This window comes from Carcharhinus amblyrhynchos, chromosome 10 (assembly GCF_965287045.1).
Source record: "Carcharhinus amblyrhynchos chromosome 10, sCarAmb.v2.hapA, whole genome shotgun sequence".
Classification (NCBI taxonomy): Eukaryota; Metazoa; Chordata; class Chondrichthyes; order Carcharhiniformes; family Carcharhinidae; genus Carcharhinus; species Carcharhinus amblyrhynchos.
The window spans coordinates 2,997,826-3,019,498 of NC_137333.1; the positions used below are offsets into that span (position 1 = coordinate 2,997,826).

Genomic DNA, 21,673 nt, shown 5'->3' on the forward strand with positions numbered 1-21,673 from the left:
ATAAGTTATTTCCAGAAGTGAGTGGGATGGCTGTTATCTCTCGATTTACCTGGTCCTGCTCAGTCTGGGTGGTATCCTTCCTTTGTCGCAATCCTTTCACCTTAGTTTCTGAATTTTTCAGAAGCAATCGAAGGAGCCTGCAGCTTTGGGCAGCGGTGCTTGGCGGTGTTGGGGCGAGGTAAGGAAGAAACAACATTTGGGTAATCCCATGTAACGCACAGGGGTGAAAAACTGTCCTTCGGAGCCACCCGGTCACCAACCCCTCCAATACAAGGTGAACACCACAAGGAGATATTAGGATAAGCAGCCGAAAGCTTGGTCAATGAGATCGGTTTTAAATCATGAAGCGTCGAAAATAACATAGGAATAGGCATAGGCCATTCAGCCCCTCAAACCCGCTCCGTCTTTCAATAAGATTGCGGCTGATCTGTGGCCTAAGTCCATGTAGCTGCTCTAGGCCCATATCCCCTAGGGAATCCCAGAGCTTAGATCCCTTGGATTCTATGAATCCAAAGTCAGGGTTCCCTTGGAAAACTACATCAGATTGTAGTAGAGTTGGGGAAAGCCTGGGCAATTCCCCCCTTGCTTTGTAAACAGCGTGAGCTGCTGTGCGGCAAAATTAAATATCCTGGCGGAATGTTAGTGATTGGGTGACAGAAATGGGTAATCAGGTCAGATTGTAGTCTGGGATTTGGGTGGGTGGTCAGAGGCAGGGAGATGGATGGGGGCATCAGGAGGATTGGGGGAGGCGGGGGGAACTGCTTTGTGGGGTGATGTGAATGGAGGGTGGGGGAAAATGTGGATGTTGGACTATGGTTTAATTTGTCTGGATAACTATTCACCCAAGTACATTTTCTCCAACAGGGACAGTTCCATTCTTGGAGAATGACAGGAAGAGGCGACTCGACTATTGGAAGCTGAAACTTCGCAGGCATTTCCCAGGGAGGTCAGTGCATCAGCATATCCATGAGGTATCCAACATGGCACGGGCACAGTGGTTAGCACTGATGCTTCATAGCACCGAGGACCCAGGTTCAATTCTGGCCTCAGGTCCCTGTGTGCATGGAGTTTACACATTCTCCCCGTGCCTACATGGGTTTCCTCCGGGTGCTCCGGTTTCCTCCCACAGTCCAAAGATGAGCAGGTTGGTTGATTGACCATACTAAATTGACCCTAGTGTCAGGGGGATTAGCAGCGTAGTGTATGTGGAGTTATGGGGATGGGGATTGTGGTCAGTACAGAATTGATGGGCCAAATGCCCTCCTTCTGTACTGTAGGGATTCTATGATTCAATCCAGAGGCTGCAAGATCTTGCCCAACGCAATCACAGGAAAATATGACATCCTTAGATATTAGTCACTACGACAATGGGTGTCAAATGTAGCGTTTATTGAAATGGTTAAGACTGTTTTTAAAAAAACGGTATAATCAATATTATTACCACTTACAAAATAGGTACAATCCTGGAGCAAAGGTTTTTGGACTGTTGTTAAGGTGGTATTGCACTGAATGTTTTTAACATAAAAACATGTTCATACATCTGTCTCCGATTCCTTTGTTATTTTAATTAAATGCACTTTTTTGTGAATGTCACCCAGTGCAGTTCCACCTGCCAAGGAGCCTTTGAATCGCGGATGTACCTGTTAATTTGTTTATTTAAAAAAAAAATTGTTTTGGCTCCAACATGAGAAATTCTCCATTCAGAACTGGCTTTTTACAGTGTTAAATATTTAACTTTCCTTTCGCACAAGACAGTTTTCAACAAATGGAATTAAGACAAGTTAAGTTAATGACCCTTAGACACCAGCCTGAAACAAAGACGAACAATCAGTGAAGCAATGCCTGGCACAAAACCTAGGTTCGGACAGGATTCTGTTCCATTTTTCACGTGATGGTCATTTAATGTATCTGAGGGGTGGGGGTGTGGGGTAATCTGTTGCTCCCTTCCACATCAGAGAAGCACGACCAGGGGAGGGGAACCAGAGCTCGAGTTACCTCAGCAACTCTACCCCATTGACTTTGAGAAGGCCTTCCTGGTGGTGTGAATCCTTCTGATAGGCCACAACCTTATAACCAACCCAGGAAGGATTGATGATCTTCTACTGAGAGCTAAAGTGGCCCCTGTTTTTTAGAGACACAGTTAGCTTTTACCAGTATAGAATCATAGTGCAGAAAGTGGCCCTTCGGCCCATCGAGCCTACACCGACCACAATCCCACCCAGGCCCTCCCCCCATATCCCTTCATATTATACCCACAAATCCCTCTGACCTACGCATCCCTGGACACTAAAGGGCAATTTCTTAGCATAGCCAATCAGCCTAACCGGCACATCTTTGGACTGTGGGAGGAAACCAGAGGAAACCTATGCAGACACAAGGAGAATGTGCAAACTCCACACAGACAGTGACCCCGAGCCGGGACTCAAACCCAGGACCCTGGAGCTGTGAAGCAGCAGTGCTAACCACTGTGCTACTGTGCCGCCCATTGACTTGGAAAAGCCTCAGAGCCTTGTGAATAGACACCTTTGAAATTCACTACCCCCTCAACAACTTTGAACACTGTGATAGTCAAGTTAGACATCAGTTGATTTTTTTTGAATAATAAGGGAATAAGGGCGGCATGGTGGCACAATGGTTAGCACTGCTGCCTCACAGCACCAGGGACCCGAGTTCAATTCTGGCCTCAGCTCATTCTTTGTGGTTTGCACATTCTCCCCGTGTCTGAGTGGGTTTCCTCCCACAGCCCAAAGATGTGTGGGTTAGGTTGATTGGCCATGCTAAATTGATCCTAGTACCAGGGGATTAGCAGGATAAATATATGGGGTTACAGGAATAGGATCTGGGTGGGATTGTGGTCTGTGCAGACACGATGGGAGAATGGCCTTCTACTGCACTGTAGGGATTCTATAAGGGGGATAATGCAGGAAGCTGGATTTAATGTAAACATTCAGTCCTGTCCTTACTGCTCTCAAATGGCGTGAATATGGATCAGGTTCATTGAACTCCTTTTGTGCGGTCTGTCCAGACCACAAGAGTGATCTTGGGACAAGATTTGTAGTCATCTACAGGAAGAAATGATAGGCTGCATGAAGCTTCAATTTAACCAATTCAGGGATTGGCAAAGTGTTCCCAGTGTACTAAAATTATATAAAACAGGGTAGAATACCTCTGGATAACAGATGAAAGATATTCTATTTGGTTGGGTGGGTGGATGTAGAACAATGGGATTACGTCCACATTGGGACATTTAACAATCTGGATTCCAAGATATATTGGGTCACTGTTGATTATACTCTGCCGCCATTGTTTGAGATGAATGTATACATTGACATCTCCATAATAATTGAATAAATAAAAGTATAACCCAACTTGTAACAGAAAATAGGTAATCTAGTATCACAGCTCCGGGCTGGCCGGTGGATTTCACATTTTGGCTCTGAGACTAAAACTTGGCTACAAGCAGATAAAATACAATTGTTTCTGTGCAGATGCTAAGAATTTGAAAGATCACTTTCAAGAAACTGCACGGCCGGCAGTAGATTGGTGTCCCTGTTGGGAGGTGAGCTGTCAGCATAGTGCGACAATGATGCAACCACCACTGAGGTTTCACCGAGCCTGATAACATTGCAGACTCCTGTCTATACAGCTCACTGCTCATTCGGTTACAAAGTGCATTTCTGTGAGAGAAAAAAAACAGCAACTCTGCATTCAAAAAAATTCTGAAAGATGCTGTGAGAGAACTCAAGATTTTTTAAAACCAGAATGGCCTTGGAAACAAGCTGGGATTTAAAATTACACCAACTGTTTCTGGGTTAGCTCCTACTTTCAACTAGGGTGGCACAGTGGTTAGTACTGCTGCCTTGCAGCACCAGGGACCTGGGTTCAATTCTGGCCTTGGGTCACTGTCTGTGCATTCTCCCTGTGTCTACGTGGGTTTCCTCCGGGTGCTCCTGTTTCTTCCCACACTCCAGAGTTGCGTGGATTAGGTTGATTGGCTATGCTAAGTTGCCTTGTAGTGTCAGGGGAATTAGCGGGGTAAATGTGTGCGGTTGCGGAAATAAGGCCTAGGTGGGATTGTGGTCAGTACAGACTTGATGGGCTGAATGCCCTCTTTCTGTACTGTAGGGATTCTATGAATTCCTTAAGCAATTTAATTGTAATGTGGCTCACTTTCCTTTTGCCAAAGTCAGATCAAACTTTGTGTTGCGAATGATGCAGGAGGAACTTCAGATTCCATTGATCTGGCCTTGTTGAAAAGGGAAGCGAGAGGAATGTCAGGTGATGGAAATGGATTATCTTAAACCTTTTTTATAGAAGCCAGTTGAGCAATAAGTGAATCTTTGTAGAAAGGCATCCCAGCTTCTTTTAAGTCCATAAGACATAGGAGCAGAATTAGGCCCCTCGGCCCATCAAGTCTGCTCTGACATTCAATCATGGCCGATATTTTTCTCATCCCTATTCTCCTGCCTTTTCCCCAAACAGCTGATCCTTATTAATCGAGAACTATCTATCTCTGTCTTAAAGTCACTCTGACCTGATCTCCACAGCTTTCTGCGGCAAAGAGTTCCACAGATTCACCACTCTGGCTGAAGAAATTTCCCTTCATCTTTGTTTTAAAGGATCATCCCTTTAGCCTGAGATCGTGCCCTCTGGTTCTAGTCTTTCCTACTAATGGAAACATCCTCTCCACGTCCACTCTACCCAGGCCTCGCAGTATCCTGTAAGTTTCAATAAGATTCCCCCTCATCCATCTAAACTCCACCAAGTATTGATCCAGAGTCCTCAACCGTTCCTCATTTGACAATTCCAGGGATCATTCTTGTGAACCTCCACTGGACCCTTTCCAAGGCTGGCACATCCTTCCTTGGGGCCCAAAACTGCTCTCAAGACTCCAAGTGGGGTCTGATCAGAGCCTTATACAGTCTCAGAGGTACATCACTGCTCTTGTATTCTAGCCCCCTCAGCATGAATGCTAATGTTTGCCTTCCTAACTTCCAACTGAACCCGCACGTAAACCTTAACAAAATTTTGAACAATGACTCCCAAGTCTCTTTGTATTTCTGATTTCCTAAGCATTTTCCCATTTAGAAAATAGTCTATGCCTCCATTCCTTCTTCCAAAGTGCATAACCTCACATTTTTCCACATTATATTCCATCTGCCACTTCTTTGCCCACTCTCCTAACCTGTCCAAATCCTTCTGCAAGCCTTCCTACCCCCTGCCTTTTAGCAAGGGTCTCTCTTATTTGTAACATTCAGACTGCAACTGAAGCTCAACAGTGTAAAAAGTTATTTACTGTTCAGTGGAGTGTCTAGGTATAATTCAGGATGGTGCTGTGCATATAACTTGGGGCTTTATAAAGTTGGGAGATTCTTTAAATTAAATTACAGGATGCTCAGTTGATGTAGAATTGACGGGCCAAATGGCCTCCTTCAGCAACTGTAGGGATTCTATATCAATTAAAGGGACAACAAAGATAAACTCATTCCAAACCAACAGCGTTGATTGTCAAAAGTCTGTATTAATCAGTACCTAAACCGTATCGTTCTAAAGAATTGTAGATCACGTAATCAGCTCAGAACATTAGTGCCTGCTTACAGTACAATTGAATCCTTTAAAATGCATACCACTGATTAATTTGCCCAGTACAGTTTACACATGCTTTGCGTTTCAGGGCAAGGCAAGGTCCAAGAGGGGGATACTGAAATCCTAGGCTTGAATTAGACGTGCATTCTTTCAAACTCTCCCGTAAACTTTACACAATATTGTTGTTTTTTTATATATAGTGTGTACAAACTCACTTAAACACTGGGCAGAACATATTTTGCACCCCCCACAACCAGGATGTCCAAACTGATGTCCATGGGGCAAGTCTAGCAGAAGAGAAAAACATGCACGTTTCAGTTTTTCATATTGCTAAAATAGATTGATTTGCGATATTGGCATTGGTTTTACTTAGGGTTAGGTATTCAGCATCCTCATAAATGTGTTTTATTTTTAAAAGAATTCTGGTCAACAAGTTCAATCGCCATGTGATAAGTGGAGCTGGAGGTGGTTCGAAGGGGGCTTCTCCCCTCCAGTGATCAATAAGCATGAGATTCCTTGCGGCTTAGTAGGCGAGTACGTGTAGCAGAGCTAGTCGCGCTTCTTATCACTTCCATCCACCTGGTAAGAGAAAAGTGATGCATGAAAATAAAAATGTACATAATTTTATGTAAAGCGACTAAAAAGTCCCAAGGCGTTTCATAGGGGCGATTTTCATTTATTCATTACTGAGATGGGCACTTCGCTGGATAGCCCAGAATTTATTGCTAATGTGTCTAATTTTCTTATTCATTTGTGCGTCATGGGCGTCGCTGGCTGGCCAGCACTGATTACCCATCCCTAGTTGCCTGTGAATGAGGCCATTTCAGAGGGCAGTTGAGAGCCAACCACATTGCTGTGGATCAGCAGTCACGTCGGCCAGACCAGGTGAGGACGGCAGATTTCCTTCCCTAAAGGACATTAGTGAACCAGATGTTTTTGATTCTTAATTCCAGACATCTTTTATTGAATTCAAATTCCACCATCTGCTGTGGTGGGATTCGAAACTTGGCTCCCAGAACATTAGTTGAGTTTCTGGAATTTTTTATATTCATTTGTGGGACATGGGTGGCGCTGGCTAGGCCAGCATTTATTGCCCATCCCCTAGTTGCCCTTGAGAAGGTGGTGATGAGCTGCCTTCTTAAATCGCTGCAGTCCCTGTGCTGTGGGTTAATCCACAATACCATTCAGGAGGGAATTTCAGGATTTTGACCCAGTAACTGCGATATATTTCCAAGTCAGGATGGTGAGTGGCTTGGAGGGAACTTGCAGGTGGTGATGTTCCCATGTATCTGCTGCCCTTGTCCTTTGAAATGGAACTGAGTTTGGAAAGTGCTGTCTCAGGATCTTTGGTGACTAGTCTGTGAGACAGCTCTCTCAATTTTGACACCAGCCCCCAGATGTTAGGAGGACTTTGCAGGGTCGACAGGGCTGTTTGTTTTGCCACTGTCTTTTTGGGTACCTAAGTCGATGCCAGGTGGTCTGTCCAGTTTCATTTCTTTGTTGAGATTTTGTAGTGATTGTTACAACTGAGTGACTTGCTGGGCTGTTTCAGAGGGCAGTTGACAATTAACCACGTTGCTGTGGCTCTGGAGTCACATGTAGGCCAGACTAGATAAGGATGGCAGATTTCCTTCCCCCAAAGACATTAATGAACCAGATGGGTTTTTCTGATAATAAGCAATGGATTCATGGTCATCAGTGGATTCTTAATTCCAGATTTTTTTTTATTGAATTCAAATTCCACCATCTGCCGTGGCGGGATTCGAACGCAGGTCCCTAGAACATTAGCGATAAGGCCATCGTCTCCCAATTGCCCTTGAGAAGGTGGTGGCCTCCTTGAACCATGTGCAGCCATGGAAGTGCTTTGGTCCAAGTGGTTCGTTGGTTGTCAACCATAATCTGGGACAGACCCCCATCGGCAGCTGTCAGGGCGGGCGGTAACCAGAGAGGTTGGTTTTAAGGAGCGATTGAAAGAGGGAGAGACTGACAGTGGGAAAGGGCCAGAGGGAGAAATTCAGAGCTTTGGAACCTTGGAAACTGAAGGCCTATGCAGGAATAATATGGATGAGCAAAAGGCCAGAATTGGAAGAGTACAGATTTGACTGAAGGTGTGTATAGCGCTGGAGGAGATGGGGAGGAACAAGGCCATTGGATGGTTTTGAAAACTAGTGTGGCCAGCTTTACTTGGGTGGAAATTCCTGGGTTGTAATCAGGAATTTAAATAATTACCATTTCCATTCAGTATTATGTTCCTGTGAACAACTCTCATGAGGGGTGATGTGGAACTGAAAATCTTTTATTACAGAAGGCATTCCTTACTGGGATTTGAAGATATGAGCAATAGGGGCAAATTTTCCCATTTTGTCCACCATGGGAGTTGGAGCGGGCAAGGAATGGACCGTGGAAAGCTCCATTGAGCTCCGGCAGGGTTTTCCGGTTTCAGGATGACTGCAGCTGGAAAATTCCACCATTGTTTCTGAAAGAGTGATTTTGTTTGCAATCCACTTCTCATCATGTCTGGCTTCCCACAATTTGGGGCAGATTGTGGCACGTTGGTAATGTCACTCGACATCCAAAAGCCCAGGCACAGTGTCTGGGAACGCAGGTTCAAATCCCACTATAGCAACTGGTTGAATTAGAATTCAGTTAATAAATCCAGAATATAAAGCTGGATTCTGTAATGGGGACTGTCCTCAATTGTTGGGAAAACCCATCTGGTTCACCAATATCTTTTAGTGAAAGAAATCTGCTATCCTTATCCAGTTTGGTCTACATGTGACTCTGGATCCAATGCAATGTGGTTGACTCGGAATGCACCTCTCTGCAATGGCCTGACAAGTCACTCAGTTCAAGGGCAATTAGGGATGGGCAACAAATGATGCCCACACCCCATGTAAGAATAAGACACGCTCTGTAACATTCAAAATTAAGCACTATAATGTTTGCAAACCCCCCACTTCAAAAATGTATTCAGCACTGGGATTGAGCTGATTTAACCTGAGGATCACTACACCTCAGGTAAGGAGCAAGGTTGAGAAGGTGGGGCCTTCATCAATAACCTCAGCCAGTACAAGCACTGAACCCACGCTGCTGGCATCATTCTGCATCACGAACCAGCCATCTAGCCAACTGAGCTAAACTGATTCCCCAACATTGAGCCAGCACTGCTGCCTCTCAGCACCAGGGACACTGTCTGTGCGGAGACTGCATGTTTCCCCGTTTCTGCGTGGGTTTCCTCCTGCAGTCCGAAAGACATGCTGGTTAGGTTCATTGGCCGTGCTAAATTCTCCTTCAGTGTACCCGAACAGGCACTGGAGTGTGATGACTAGGGGATTTTCACAGTAACTTCATTGCAGTGCCAATGTAAGCGTACTTGTAACAATAATAAAAAAACTTAACTTACAACATTTAGAATCATAGACGAAAAGATTATTTAAAGTATCCAGAGATTAATCTTGGCGATGATGTACAAAAATTGCATAATTAATTAGAATTTGAGGCTCAATTTAATTATTGCTGGTTCTAAAATCAACATTTAATTTGTCTACTTTTCATTTGTTCATGTTCCTTTCCTTTTTTTTTAACATGTTTTCTCACTTCTGCTATGATGGTTCTACAGTGGCGACTAGGGGATTTTCACACTAACTTCATTGCAGTGTTAATGTGAGTCTACTCACAGAACATAGAACAGCACAGCACAGTACAGGCCCTTCGGCCCTCGATGTTGTGCCGAGCTGTGTCCGACTCCACTATCACAGCAGGCAGTCAATTTCACACCCCAACCACTCTGAGTGAAGAATCTGCCTCAGGCATCCTTCCTATATCTCCCACCATGAACCTTGTAGTTAGTTATCCCCCTTGTAACAGTTACATCCACCCAAGGAAATAGTCTCTGCACGTCCACTCTATCTATCCCCCTTATAAACTTCTATTAAGTCGCTTCTCATCCTCCTCCGCTCTAAAAGCCCCAGCTCCCTCCACCTTTCCTCATAAGACCTACCCTCCAAACCAGGCACCATCCTGGTAAATCTCCTCTGCACTCTCTCCAATGCTTCCACATTTTTGTTTCAGTGAGGTGATCAGTGACACAGTGATATTCCGTGACACTACTAAACATTAAAACTACAGTGTGCAATTCCATTCACAACGCTTGCATTAGAACATAAGAAATAAGAGTGGGAGAAGGCCTTGTATCCCTCCACCTGGAGTCTGCTCCTTCACTTACTAAGATTATGGCCACCTTCTGCTTGAATACCATTTTCCTGCTTGATTTCTGTATCCCCGGCGCTGATGAGAGTACTCTCATCGACTGAGCACCCACAGTTCTCTGGGGTTGAAAGCTTCATCCATTCACAACCCGCTGAGTAAAGAGTTCGAATCAGAAACTCTTGTGACATTTAATAAGTATTTAGACATTCACTTCGTAGAAGAATCATAGAATTCCTACGACGCGGGAGGCGGCCGTTCAGCCCATCGAGTCAGTGCTGACCACAATCCCCCTGACACTAAAGGGGCAATTTAGCATAGGCACTCCACCCAATCTGCACATCTTTGGAATGTGGGTGGAAACCAGAGCACCCGGAGGAAACCCACACAGACACGGGGAGAATGTGCAAACAGACAATCACCCGAGGCCGGAATCAAACCCAGGTCCTTGGCGTCCTGAGGCAGCTATGCTAACCAGTGTGCCACTGTGCCATCCACTTGTGCTGCTGCAAACTCAAGAGCTGTGGGCCAAATGCTGGCAAATGGGATTAGTGTAGTCAGATCTTTGTTGACCAGTGTGGACATGCTGCTGCACTGTAGGGATTATATGATTCCATGAATAGAGGGAAAGCTGTCCAGTCAGCCATATCTGTGAGCTGCTTGATATCTCATTATTGTATCCCCCAGATCCCAGGTTAGTCAGTTATCATATACATAGAACATCTAATGGAAATTCAAAGGTCTTGTGAGGGCAAAATGAATAGTATACGCTGATAGATTGAGATGAAGGTTCGTGTGAAGCATAAATGCAGAGCGAATGGTCTGTTTCAGTGTAAATCTGCAGAAATGTACAAGCGCAATTAACATTTCCATTATGGGGTGGCACAGTGGTTAGCGCTGATTCCTGGCTTGGGTGACTGTGCAGTCTGCACATTCTCCCTGTGTCTGTGTGGGTTTCCTCCAGGTGCTCCGGTTTCCTCCCACATTCTGAAAGACGTGCTGGTTAAGTGCATTGACCCAAACAGGTGCCAGACCGTGGTGACTAGGGCAATTTCACAGTAACTTCATTGTAATGTTAAGGTAAGCCATACTGGTGACGTATAAATAAACTTACTCAAACGAACGGATTACCTGGAACCTTGCAAAATAATCAGCAGCTACTTCAGAGTCAGCAATAATCTGCAGACATTTGCATCATATCTGTGATAATAATGAACTTGTTTCAAAACAGAAATGCCTTACCTTTCAAACGTATATTCACTCTCAGCCCTGAAGAAATACACATGGGACTTGAACTGCAGCTTGAAGACATAGTCCTTGTGGATATTGTCCGATTCTGCAGGAATAGTGACGGAATAGCCCAGCAGCGGCAAGCTAGCTAGCGGGTGATTATCCTATAGGGAAAAAAAAATCCACAGCATGGTCAGAGGCTGCAAACCAAACATTTTCCACTGGGAAACAATAAGAACAACAAGGCGGCGGTACAGTGGTTAGCACTGCTGCCTCACAGTGCCAGGGACCCGGGTTCAATTCCTGGCTTGGGTCGCTGTCTTGTATGGAATCGGTACATTCTCCCCATGTCTGCATGGGTTTCCTCCGTGTGCTCCGGTTTCCTCCCACACTGTCAGAGATTTAATACCAGGAAGAGGGCTGATGGAAAGGGTGCTGCACCCTCAGAAATCAAGATCACCGAAGATGAGGAGCAGCAGCTTAGAAAGGAAGGGAACAGCAGTAGGCATCAGGGGGCCAGAGGAGAGGGTAAGCAGCACAGAGGAGCAGAGACATTACCCTGAGCACAGGGTCTACAGGCAGACAACGCAATGGAGACTGTGACTCTCCAGATAGATGGTCACGGACTGTTGTGCCCTCATCAATGCAGACGTTTGCAACAACCCATAGATGGTTGCATAGCTCAGTGATGAGTGCTCTACTCACTGATGCTGGACAATGCATCAGTGGCAGAGCTGATGGGGGCATCACAAACTTGGAGGGCACTGGGTCTGGTGCCGTCTGGTGATGCCCTGCAACATCCTCTTGAAAGAGTCTTGCTCCTTCTGCTGTGCTCTCCACAACATGGCCTTCCAGAGGGGTGTAAGGCATTGGAATGGACTAGCTCATCAGGAGAGGAACAGGAGGTAAGACGGAGAGGAATTAGTGGCAGAGGAAGATGATTCTCAATGGAGGCGTCCACCTCTTGCCACCCTCTGGGAAGAGGACATCTCTCTGTTCCCTCATGGTTCTCTGGCTCCCCTAAGATCTCACTTCCTTGTCCCACAGGGAGAGGCTTTGAGACAAACTCTCTCTCTCAGGGCAACCAGCAGCTGGAATGAAGGTTGCCATGGGTGAAAGCTGCCTCTATTCTGTCCCCATCAGCTTTCATTGGACAGGAAACCCATCTCCATGTCAGTAAAGGGCTCAGCCTCGGGGAAACCTGAGCTTCAGCCAGTCTCCCAGCGGAGGGCAATGCCTGACACAGAAGCAGCCCAGACTCCTGTTTCCCAGCCCCAAGGAGATAATCAGGCCAAAGGAATCCAAAGTTGTCAATTTGTGGGAAGAGAGAAAAGGGTGGAGCTCAGAGAGAGAAAACAGGGAAGGGAAAGAGTGGAAAACAAGTGGAACAAGCTTGGAAGGACAGAATGCAATACAGAACGCAAAACTCCCAAAGACAATTACACAAAGAAAGACAATGGGCCGGATTTTCCAGCCACACTCTCCCCGAGACCTGAAAATCCTGCCCGAGGTCAGTGAACCTTTGCATGGTCTGTGTCCCATCCACTCCGACTCCCAGGCGGGTGGGATGTTTTTTCCACAAGTGGTAGCTAATATCAGATTCCCAACCATTCACAAAGAGATGTTTCAGCCCTTTTGGAGGGGTTTTCAAACTGAGGCCGTGTCTGCTTTCTCGGGTGAATGTAAAAGATGCCACAGCACAATTTCAAAGACAGACAGGGGAGTTCCCCTCAGCGTTCTGAACAATATTTATCCCTCAGCCAACATGGCGAGAAGAAACTCTCTGATCGATATCATATTGCTGCTTTGGCTGTGTGCTGGTTGGCTGCTGCGTTTCCTGTGTTAAAACAATAAACTCACTTCGAAAACACTTCATTGGTTGTTACGCACTTTGGGAAACCCTGAATTGTTTCATCCTTTAATTGATTGCCTTGATTTTATTTTGTTGCTTTGGTGGTTTCTCAGTAAACCCATGGGATTCTGGTCCTGACAAAAATCTTAGCTTTTAAATTTTTAATTGATCCTCCAGCTTCGCAGCTTTTCGGGAAGTGGAGGAGAGGGACGGGTGGGGGGGGAGGTGGGTGGAGGAGAGGGACAGGGGGGTGGGGGAGTTCCACATTCCCATTGTGTGAGGAAGTGCTCCCTGACATCGTCACCCTGAATAGCCTGGCTCCAATCTGAAGATTCTCTCCCCTTGTTCTGGACTCCCCACCAGAGGAAATAGTTTGTCTGTACCGACCCTACTAATTCCTTTAATCATCTTCAATCCCTGATTTAGATCATCTTCTTTACCTGAGGGAATACGAATCCCTAAATCTCTCCCACAAGAAAATGGGAAGCAGCCTTAATCTGAAACTTAAGGGGGAAAAAAAAACTCAAATTTCAGGATTTGTGAGGGTATAGGTGAATCGAGCCACAGAAAGTAATTTAAATGCTTTTTATATTTAGAGATTTAGCTTTAATTCGTTCGTGGGATGTGGGTGTGGCTGGCTGGGTCAGCATTTGTTGCCCATCCCTAATTGCCCCTTGAACTGAGTGTCTCACTTGGCCATTTCAGAGGTCAGTTAAGAGTCAACCACATTGCTGTGGTTCTGGAGTCACAAGCGGGCCAGACCGAGTAAGGACGGCAGATTTCCTTCCCTAAAGGGCATTAGTGAACCAGATGGGTTTTTCTGACAATCAGCAATTGTTTCATGATCATCATTAAACTTTTAATTCTAGATTTTTATTGAATTTAGCTTTCTTCCTCTCACATGGGGGTAATGCAAACCTAGATCTCTACAGTATTACCGTGGATCTCTGCATTACTAGTCTAGTCTGGTCTCGGGCAGCACAGTGGCATTGTGGTTAGCACTGCTGTCTCACAGCACCAGGGAACTGGGTTCGAATCCCAGCTTGGGTCACAATCATAGAATCCTACAGTGCAGAAAGAGGCCCTTCGGCCCATCAAGTCTGCGCCAAACACAATACCACCCAGGCCCTACCCCCCCATTCCTACATATTTTACCCACTAATCCCGCTAACCAGGTGCCAGAGCGTGGTGGATTTTCACAGTAACTTCATTGCAGTGTTAATGTAAGCCTATTTGTGACACTAATAAATAAACTCAAACTTTAAAACTAGTGATAATACCACTATGTCACCATTAGCTGGCCCAGGACATCCCGCAGCGAGTGAGATAATTTTAATATTGCAGTCAGTGTGGGTACACTTTTGTCTTTTGAAAAGCGTTTAGACAGTTACATGGGTACAATGGGTATAGAGGGATTTGGGCCAAATGCAGGCAATTGGGACTAGCTTAGGGGTTTAAAAAAAAAAGGGCAGCATGGACAAGTTGGACCAAAGAGCCTGTTTCCATGCTGTAAACTTCTATGACTCTGTGTTGGAGATGGGCATCAAGATAATATCCTCGAACACTGTACACCCAATCCCACCAATACTCGTTTACTCTAGTGTGTGACTTACCTGATGTGATTTGTAGAAAAAGAGGCAGAAATTGGTAAAAACCACCCAAAGCTTTTGCCAGCCATTGCTGTTTTTGAATTTCCTCAGCAGGTTTCCAGACAGCTGGTTCTGAGGTGGGAAGAAAGCACAAATATCAGGGTGCCATAAAACAGGCAGAACGCTACGCGGCAATTGCAAAAGAGACATTACAAACAACGAATAAAAGACCAAGATGGTGAAAATACAGCCCGCCATTGATTATGTTTTCGCAAAGGAAGACCTGCTCCCAAAAGTTGCCAACCCTCCAGGATTGTCCTGGAGCCTCCCGGATCTGAAAATTAATCTGAATCCAACCTCCCCCAGACAATACAATGGAGAACAATCATAGAGTCATAGAGGTTTACAACATGGGAACAGGCCCAACTTGTCCATGCCATCCCTTTTTTTAAACCCCTAAGCTAGTCCCAATTGCCCGCATTGGCCCATAGCACTCTATACCCATCGTACCCATGTAACTGTCTAAACACTTTATAGAGTCTTAGAGGTTTACAGTATGGAAACAGGCCCTTTGGCCCAACTTGTCCACGCTGTTCCTTTTTAACCCCTAAAGTAGTCCCAATTGCCCACTTTTGGCCCATATCCCTCTATACTCAACTCACCCATTAACTGTCATAATACTTTATAGAGCCATTGAGGTTTACAGTATGGAGACAAATCCTTCGGCCCAACTTGACAATGCTGCTCCTTTTTTTAACCCCTAAGCTAGTTCCAATTGCCTGCATTTGGTCCATATCCCCCTATCCCCATCTTACACGTGTAACTATCTAAACGTTTTATAGAATCATAGAGGTTTACACCATGGAAAAGGGTCCTTCAGCCCAATTTCTGTGTGCTGCCCCTTTTCTTAACCCTAAGCTATTCCCAATAAACCATTAAAATACTTTTAAATTACTTTTTTCCTAATTTCCTCTAAATACTGGTTTGCTTGGGTATAAACATTTTGGAGATGGAGGTGGGGGAAAGTCTATTTGACTGGGATTTGGAGTGAGGTGGGTGCACAAAGTGCAGTTGGTGATGAGCAATCTCCAGGAATCATCCAAGCAGGGTTGGCAACCCTTAAATTCAACTGCGCAATGATACACAAATTCAAATCTCAGGCGAATTGCTAAGCTTTTTTGAAGGGAAGGCCAAAATAGGCATTCACTAAAATAAAAAAAAACTGAAGGTAGATTTGTTGTAAATAATTGCTCTCCAGATTCAACTCATGCAAAGGAAATATTATCGGGTGATTCTAAGTATGTAAAGAACACAGTTATTTATTTATACTTTTGTCAATTAAATGCATTGGACATCTGTGTTATTAATAAGAAAGTCCAGATTCATCCAGGCGAAAATTCACTTTGTTACCAGGACTCTACTATTTGTTCAGAATGATAAGTCGTCTCACAACACCAGATTAAAGTCCAACAGGTTTATTTGGAATCACGAGCTTTCAGAGCGCTGTTCCTTCATTAGGTGGAAAGGTAGGTTAACTAGCTCGTGATTCTGAATAAACCTGTTGGACTTTAACCTGGTGTTGTGAGACTTCTTACTGTGTTTACCCCAGTCCAACACCAGCATCTCCCCATCTTATTCAGGATGGCCATGCCCTTGTACTATTTCACCAACTTCTACAGATGCACCACAGAAAGCATCCTTTCTGGATGCATCACAGCTTGGTATGCCTCCTGCTCTGCCCAAGAACACAAGAAGCTACAGAGGTTTGTGAATGTAGCTCAATTCATCACACAAACCAGCTTCCTAGCCACTGACTCCGTCTACACTTCGCACTGCCTCGGAAAAGTAGCCAGCATAATCAAGCACCCTGGACATACTCTCTTCCACTTTCTTTTGTTGGGGAAAAGATACAAAAGTCTGAGGTCATGTACCAACCAGCTCAAGAAAAGCTTCTTTCATGCTACGATCAGACTTTTGAATGAACGTACCTCGCATTAAGTTGATCTTTCTCTACACCCCAGCTATGACTGTAACACTACATTCTGCACCCTCTCGTTTCCTTCTCTATGAGCAGTATGCTTTGTCTGTATAGCATGCAAAAACCAATACTTTTCACTGTATTCCAATACACGTGACAATAATAAATGAAATCTAATATATTGTTTGCATGCTGCCACCCATTAACTCTCCATTCAATTCACCATTGGACAGAGAAACTTCCAAAATGTTAGATCCCACTTAACCTGATTAGAATCTTACTTTAAGATCTCAGAGCTTACTCAGTTACATCTTTCATTGTTACCAAAGGAATGTGTTTGTTCATTAGAATGTGATCAACACAGTGCAGGTTAATATGTTATTGGCTGTAAATAATCTAAGCAACATCTTAGTTTTACATTTGGTAAAGGGAACCTTCTTAGTTAGACGATGGTGATCATTATTTGCTCACTTAGCTGCCACATGTTTGGCAGGAGTGCAAATAACTCAAAAATATCATAGAACCTCTTCAGTGCAGACGAGGGCATTCGGCCCATCTCCGTCAGAGCATCCCACCCAAGCTGTATCCCATTAACCTTTCATATTTACCCCGCTAATTCCCTTAACGTACACATCTTTGGACTGTGGGAGGAAACCCACACAAACGTGGGGAGAACATGCAGACTCCACATAGGCAATGACCCAAGACTGGAATTGAACCCAGGTCCCTGGCGCTGTGAGGCAACACTGCTAACCACTGCGCCACCATAATTCCTTTACAAGCAAGACATTCAATATTTAGTGATATTAAATAAGCCAGGATTTTCCAGTGGCGGACATTGTCCTGAGCGGGATGGGAAAATTGGGGAAAGCAGCTCTGTCAATTGACTTTTTGGCCATTCTCCAAATGTTTCTGTCCCACATCAGGAATATGCACCCCCACCCATTGGTGGGACAGGAAAATCAAGTCCTCTATTTTAATTTTAATTTAACATGGTATGTGTATTTCAGTCCTTGCTCCCTTGCACATCATCTTTTGACATTGTTGATGTGTCAATCCCTGTTTTGCAACCAGACCAACTCACTAAGGCTCCTTCGACAGCACCTTCCAAACCTGCCAGCTCTATCGTAGAGGAACCGGGCCAGCCGATATATGGGAACACTAGCACAAAGAACAAAGAAAATTACAGCATAGGGACAGGCCCTTCGGCCCTCCAAGTCTGCACTGACCATGCTGCCCATCTGAACTAAGACACCCTACCCTTCTGGGGACTATATCTCTTTATTCCCATCCTATTCATGTATTTATTCAGACGCCCCATAAAACTCACGAGCATATCTGCTTCCACTATCTCCCCTGGCAGTGAGTTCCAGGCACCCACTACCCTCTGTGTAAAAAAACTTGCCTCGTACATCTCCTTTAAATCTCACCCCTCACACCTTAGACCACCTGGAGGTTCCCCTCCAAGTCGTTCACATCCTGATTCAGAAATCTATCAACTGTTTCTCCACAGTTGCTGGGTCAAAATCTTGGATCTCCCTCCCTAACAGCACAGTGGGTGTCCCTACACCACACAGAATGCAGCGGCTCAAGAAGGCTCACCAGCACCTTCTCAAGGGCAGTTAGGGACGGGCAATAAATGCTGGCCTAGCCAATGATGCCCACATCCCATGAATTAATTTAAAAAAATCAAAATCTGCAATCTGATCTGATCAAATTTACTTTGGTTTAAAACACCACCGTTATATACTGTTCGGTCTCATTCTATTAGATTCAAGTTAAAGAAACTCATTTTTTGATTGATGGTCATGATTCCATTTGGTTACAGCTTACAACTTTTTGCTTACGTTTTCATTTATTTTACACCATGTCCCGCAATAGTGTAAAATCTAATTTCAGTTTTGCTTTAAAGATGTGATCTATGGCTATGACTTTCCAGACTAAAGATGGATAATTAACATTAGAGAATCCAACCGGACTCCCAGTGGAGATCTACTCAGCACGTCTCAGCTACAAGGAAGCAAAAGACCAACCAGGAATCCTATTTCTGATCAGCTTCCAGTGTTGTGCGTTGGAATGTGTTCTGCGGAATTTTACAGCACAGACACTGGCCGTTCGGCCCAACTATTCTGGTCATTGAGACACAGAGGTTTACAGCATGGAAACAGGCCCTTCGGCCCAACTTGCCTGCCGCCCTTTTGTTTTAAAACCCCTCAGCTAATCCCAATTGCCCACATTTGGCCCGAATCCTTCTATACCCATCTTACCCATGTTACCGTCCAAACGCTTTTTAAAAGATAAAATTGTACCCGCCTCTACTACTACCTCTGGCAGCTTGTTCCAGACACTCACCACCCCCTGTGCAAAAAAAATTGCCCCACTGGAGTCTCTCCCCCTCACCTTAAACCTATGCCCTCTAGTTTTAGACTTCCCTACCTTTGGGGAAAGATATTGACTATCTGTTTTGTCTATCCACCTCATTATTTTATAGGCCTCTATAAGGTCATCCCTCAGCCTCCTACGCTCTAGAGAAAAAGGTCCCAGTCTATTCAGCCTCTCCTTATAACTCAATCCATCAAGTCCTGGTAGAATCCTAGTAAATCTTTTCTGCACTCTTTCTAGTTTAATAATATATTTTCTGTAATAGGGTGACCAGAATTGCACACAGTATTCCAAGTGTGGCCTTACCAATGTCTTGTACAACTTCAACAAGACGTCCCAACTCCTGTATTCAATGTTCTGATCGATGAATCCAAGCATGCTGAATGCCTTTCACCACTCTGTCCACCTGTGACTCCACTTTCAAGGAGCTATGAACATGTACCCCTAGATCTCTTTGTTCTGTAACTCTCCCCAACACCCTACCATTCACTGAGTAAGTCCTGCCCTGGTTCAATCTACCAAAATGCATCACCTCGTATTTGTCTAAATTAAACTCCGTCTGCCGTTTGTCAGCCCACTGGCCCAATTGATCAAGATCAAGGTCCACACAAGCCTCCTCCCACCTACCCACATCTCATCCTTTCAATGTATCTGTCTTATTTTCTCCTCACGTGGCTTCCCCTCAAATGTATCCAAACTATGCACTTCAACATCTTCATGTGGCAGTGAGTTCCACATTGTCGCCACTCTCTGAGGGAAGAGGTTTTCCTGAATTCCGTACTGGATTAACTAGTGAACGTCCTGTGCTGACAACGTCTTACTTCGGGCTCCCGCACAAGTGGAACCATCAGGCGGGATGTTCCGGCCGCACTTGCCCCCAAACCGGAAAATCCCGCCCGAGGTCAATGGTCCGTGTCCTCCTCTGTCCGCTCTGATTGCCGTGGTGGGTGGAAAAGTAAAATCCACCTCCCTGATCGTCTCTACATTGTCCTTCTCAAATGTGTTTATACATTTGGTCATCAGAAATCAGTTTTCCTGCTAAACTGCCAATACCTACGATCCCAGAATTGTTACAGTGTAGGAGGAGGCCATTTGCCCCATCAGGTGAATAGGAAGGAGCTGTTCCCCTTATTGAGGGCTCAGTCACAAGGTGGCATAGTTTTCGGGTAAGGAGCAGGAGATTCAGAGGGGATTCGAGAAAAATTAATTTCTCTGAGAGTGGTGAGAATCTGGACTGCACTAGCGGGAAGGTATTGGAGGCCGGAAACATTACAATCTTTAAATAATATTTGGATGAGCACTTGAAACGTCATAACATTCAAGGATATGGGACAAGTGCTGGAAAATGGGATTAGGGTGGCTTTAGTGGTGGTTTTCGATGACTTGATGGGCCGAAGGGTCTTTACTGTGCTGTACAACTCTATGACTCTTTGGGTGGAAGTTTCCCGTCCCACCCACCATGGGAATCAGGCGAGGGGCGGACCATGCAAAGGTCTGTTGACCTTGGGCGGGATTTTCTGGTCTTGGGGCGAGCGAGGTTGGAATGTGTCTGCTCTGGCCCTCTGAATGAACTATTCACTTAGCGCCATTCCCCCCATAACCCTGCACATTCTTCCTTTTCAGGCAACAATCCAATTCCACCTTGAAGGCTTCGATTGAAACTGCCTCCACCACACTCCCAGGCAATGCGTTCCAAACCCATAACCATTGCATGAAAAAGTTTCTCCTCATGTTTCCATTGCTTCTTTCTCCAATTACTTTAAATTAAAATGCCCACTTGTTCTAACTTCCGCGACCAATGGCTACAGGTTCTCTCCAACTACTCTGTCCAGATCCCTCATGATTTTGAATACCTCCATCAAATCTCCTTTCAACATAAGAACTAGGAGCAGGAGTGGGCCATCTGGCCCCTCGAGCCTGCTCCGCCATTCAATAAGATCATGGCTGATCTTCTCGTGGACTCAGCTCCACTTCCCCAACCACTCACCAGAATCCTTAATTCCTTTACTGTTCAAAAATTTATCTAACCTTATCTTAAAAACATTCAATGAGGTATCTTAACTGCGTCACTGGGCAGGGAATTCCACAGATTCACAACCCTTTGCGTGAAGAAGTTCCTTCTCAACTCAGTCCTAAATCTGCTCTCCCTTATTTTGAGGCCATGCCCCCTAGTTCTAGTTTCACCCGCCAGTGGAAACAACTTCTCTGCTTCTATCTTACCTATTCCCTTCATAATCTTATATGTTTCTATAAGATTTCCCCTCATTCTTCTGAATTCCAATGAGTATAGCTTCAGTCTACTCAGTCTCTCCTCAGAAGCCAACTCTCTCAACTCCAGAATCAACCTAGTGAATCTCCTCTGCACCCCCTCTTCTCCAAGGAGAACCATAGAATCCCTACAGTGCAGAACGAGACCATTCAGCCCATCAAGTCTGCATTGACAACAATTCTTCAGGTCGATACTGGACACTGACTGGCAGCTGTGAAGCTGCAAGATTCTATGAGGTGGTAAAGCTGCCATAGTCCTAGACGACCAAGGGCTGTTCTCATCTATAAATGATATGCTTTGCCTGTATAGCCCGCAAGAAACAATACTTGTCACTGTATCCCAATACATGTGACAATAATAAATCAAATCAAATCAATTGTCATCTGGCCTAATATAACCTCACCTGACTTGGTATTCTCTGTGAATACAGTACATTAAAGGCGCTACACCAACACAAGTTGTTGTTGTGGCTGCTACACCTTGAGGTCAGTGTGCCAGTGGGAGAATACCACAGTCCATGTATACAATGCTCCTTTCGTTTCATGAGAAATTTAAATTCCTCACCTTTCCACAGACTGATT

The 21,673-nt window shown here is 44.9% G+C and overlaps 1 protein-coding gene across 1 annotated transcript in view; it reads right to left on the reverse strand.

Moving 5' to 3' along the window:
* Positions 1-5,501: 5,501 nt before the first annotated feature.
* Positions 5,502-21,673, reverse strand: part of LOC145349519 (FERM, ARHGEF and pleckstrin domain-containing protein 1-like) — a 254,858-nt gene continuing 238,686 nt past the window's right edge. The window contains exons 25-27 of the mRNA XM_080198067.1: positions 14,488-14,595; positions 11,035-11,186; positions 5,502-6,165 (exon numbers count right to left, since the gene is read on the reverse strand). Of these exons, the coding sequence (XP_080054193.1) occupies positions 6,084-6,165; positions 11,035-11,186; positions 14,488-14,595 (342 nt within the window). The 3' untranslated portion in view covers positions 5,502-6,083. The remainder of the gene's footprint in view (positions 6,166-11,034; positions 11,187-14,487; positions 14,596-21,673) is intronic.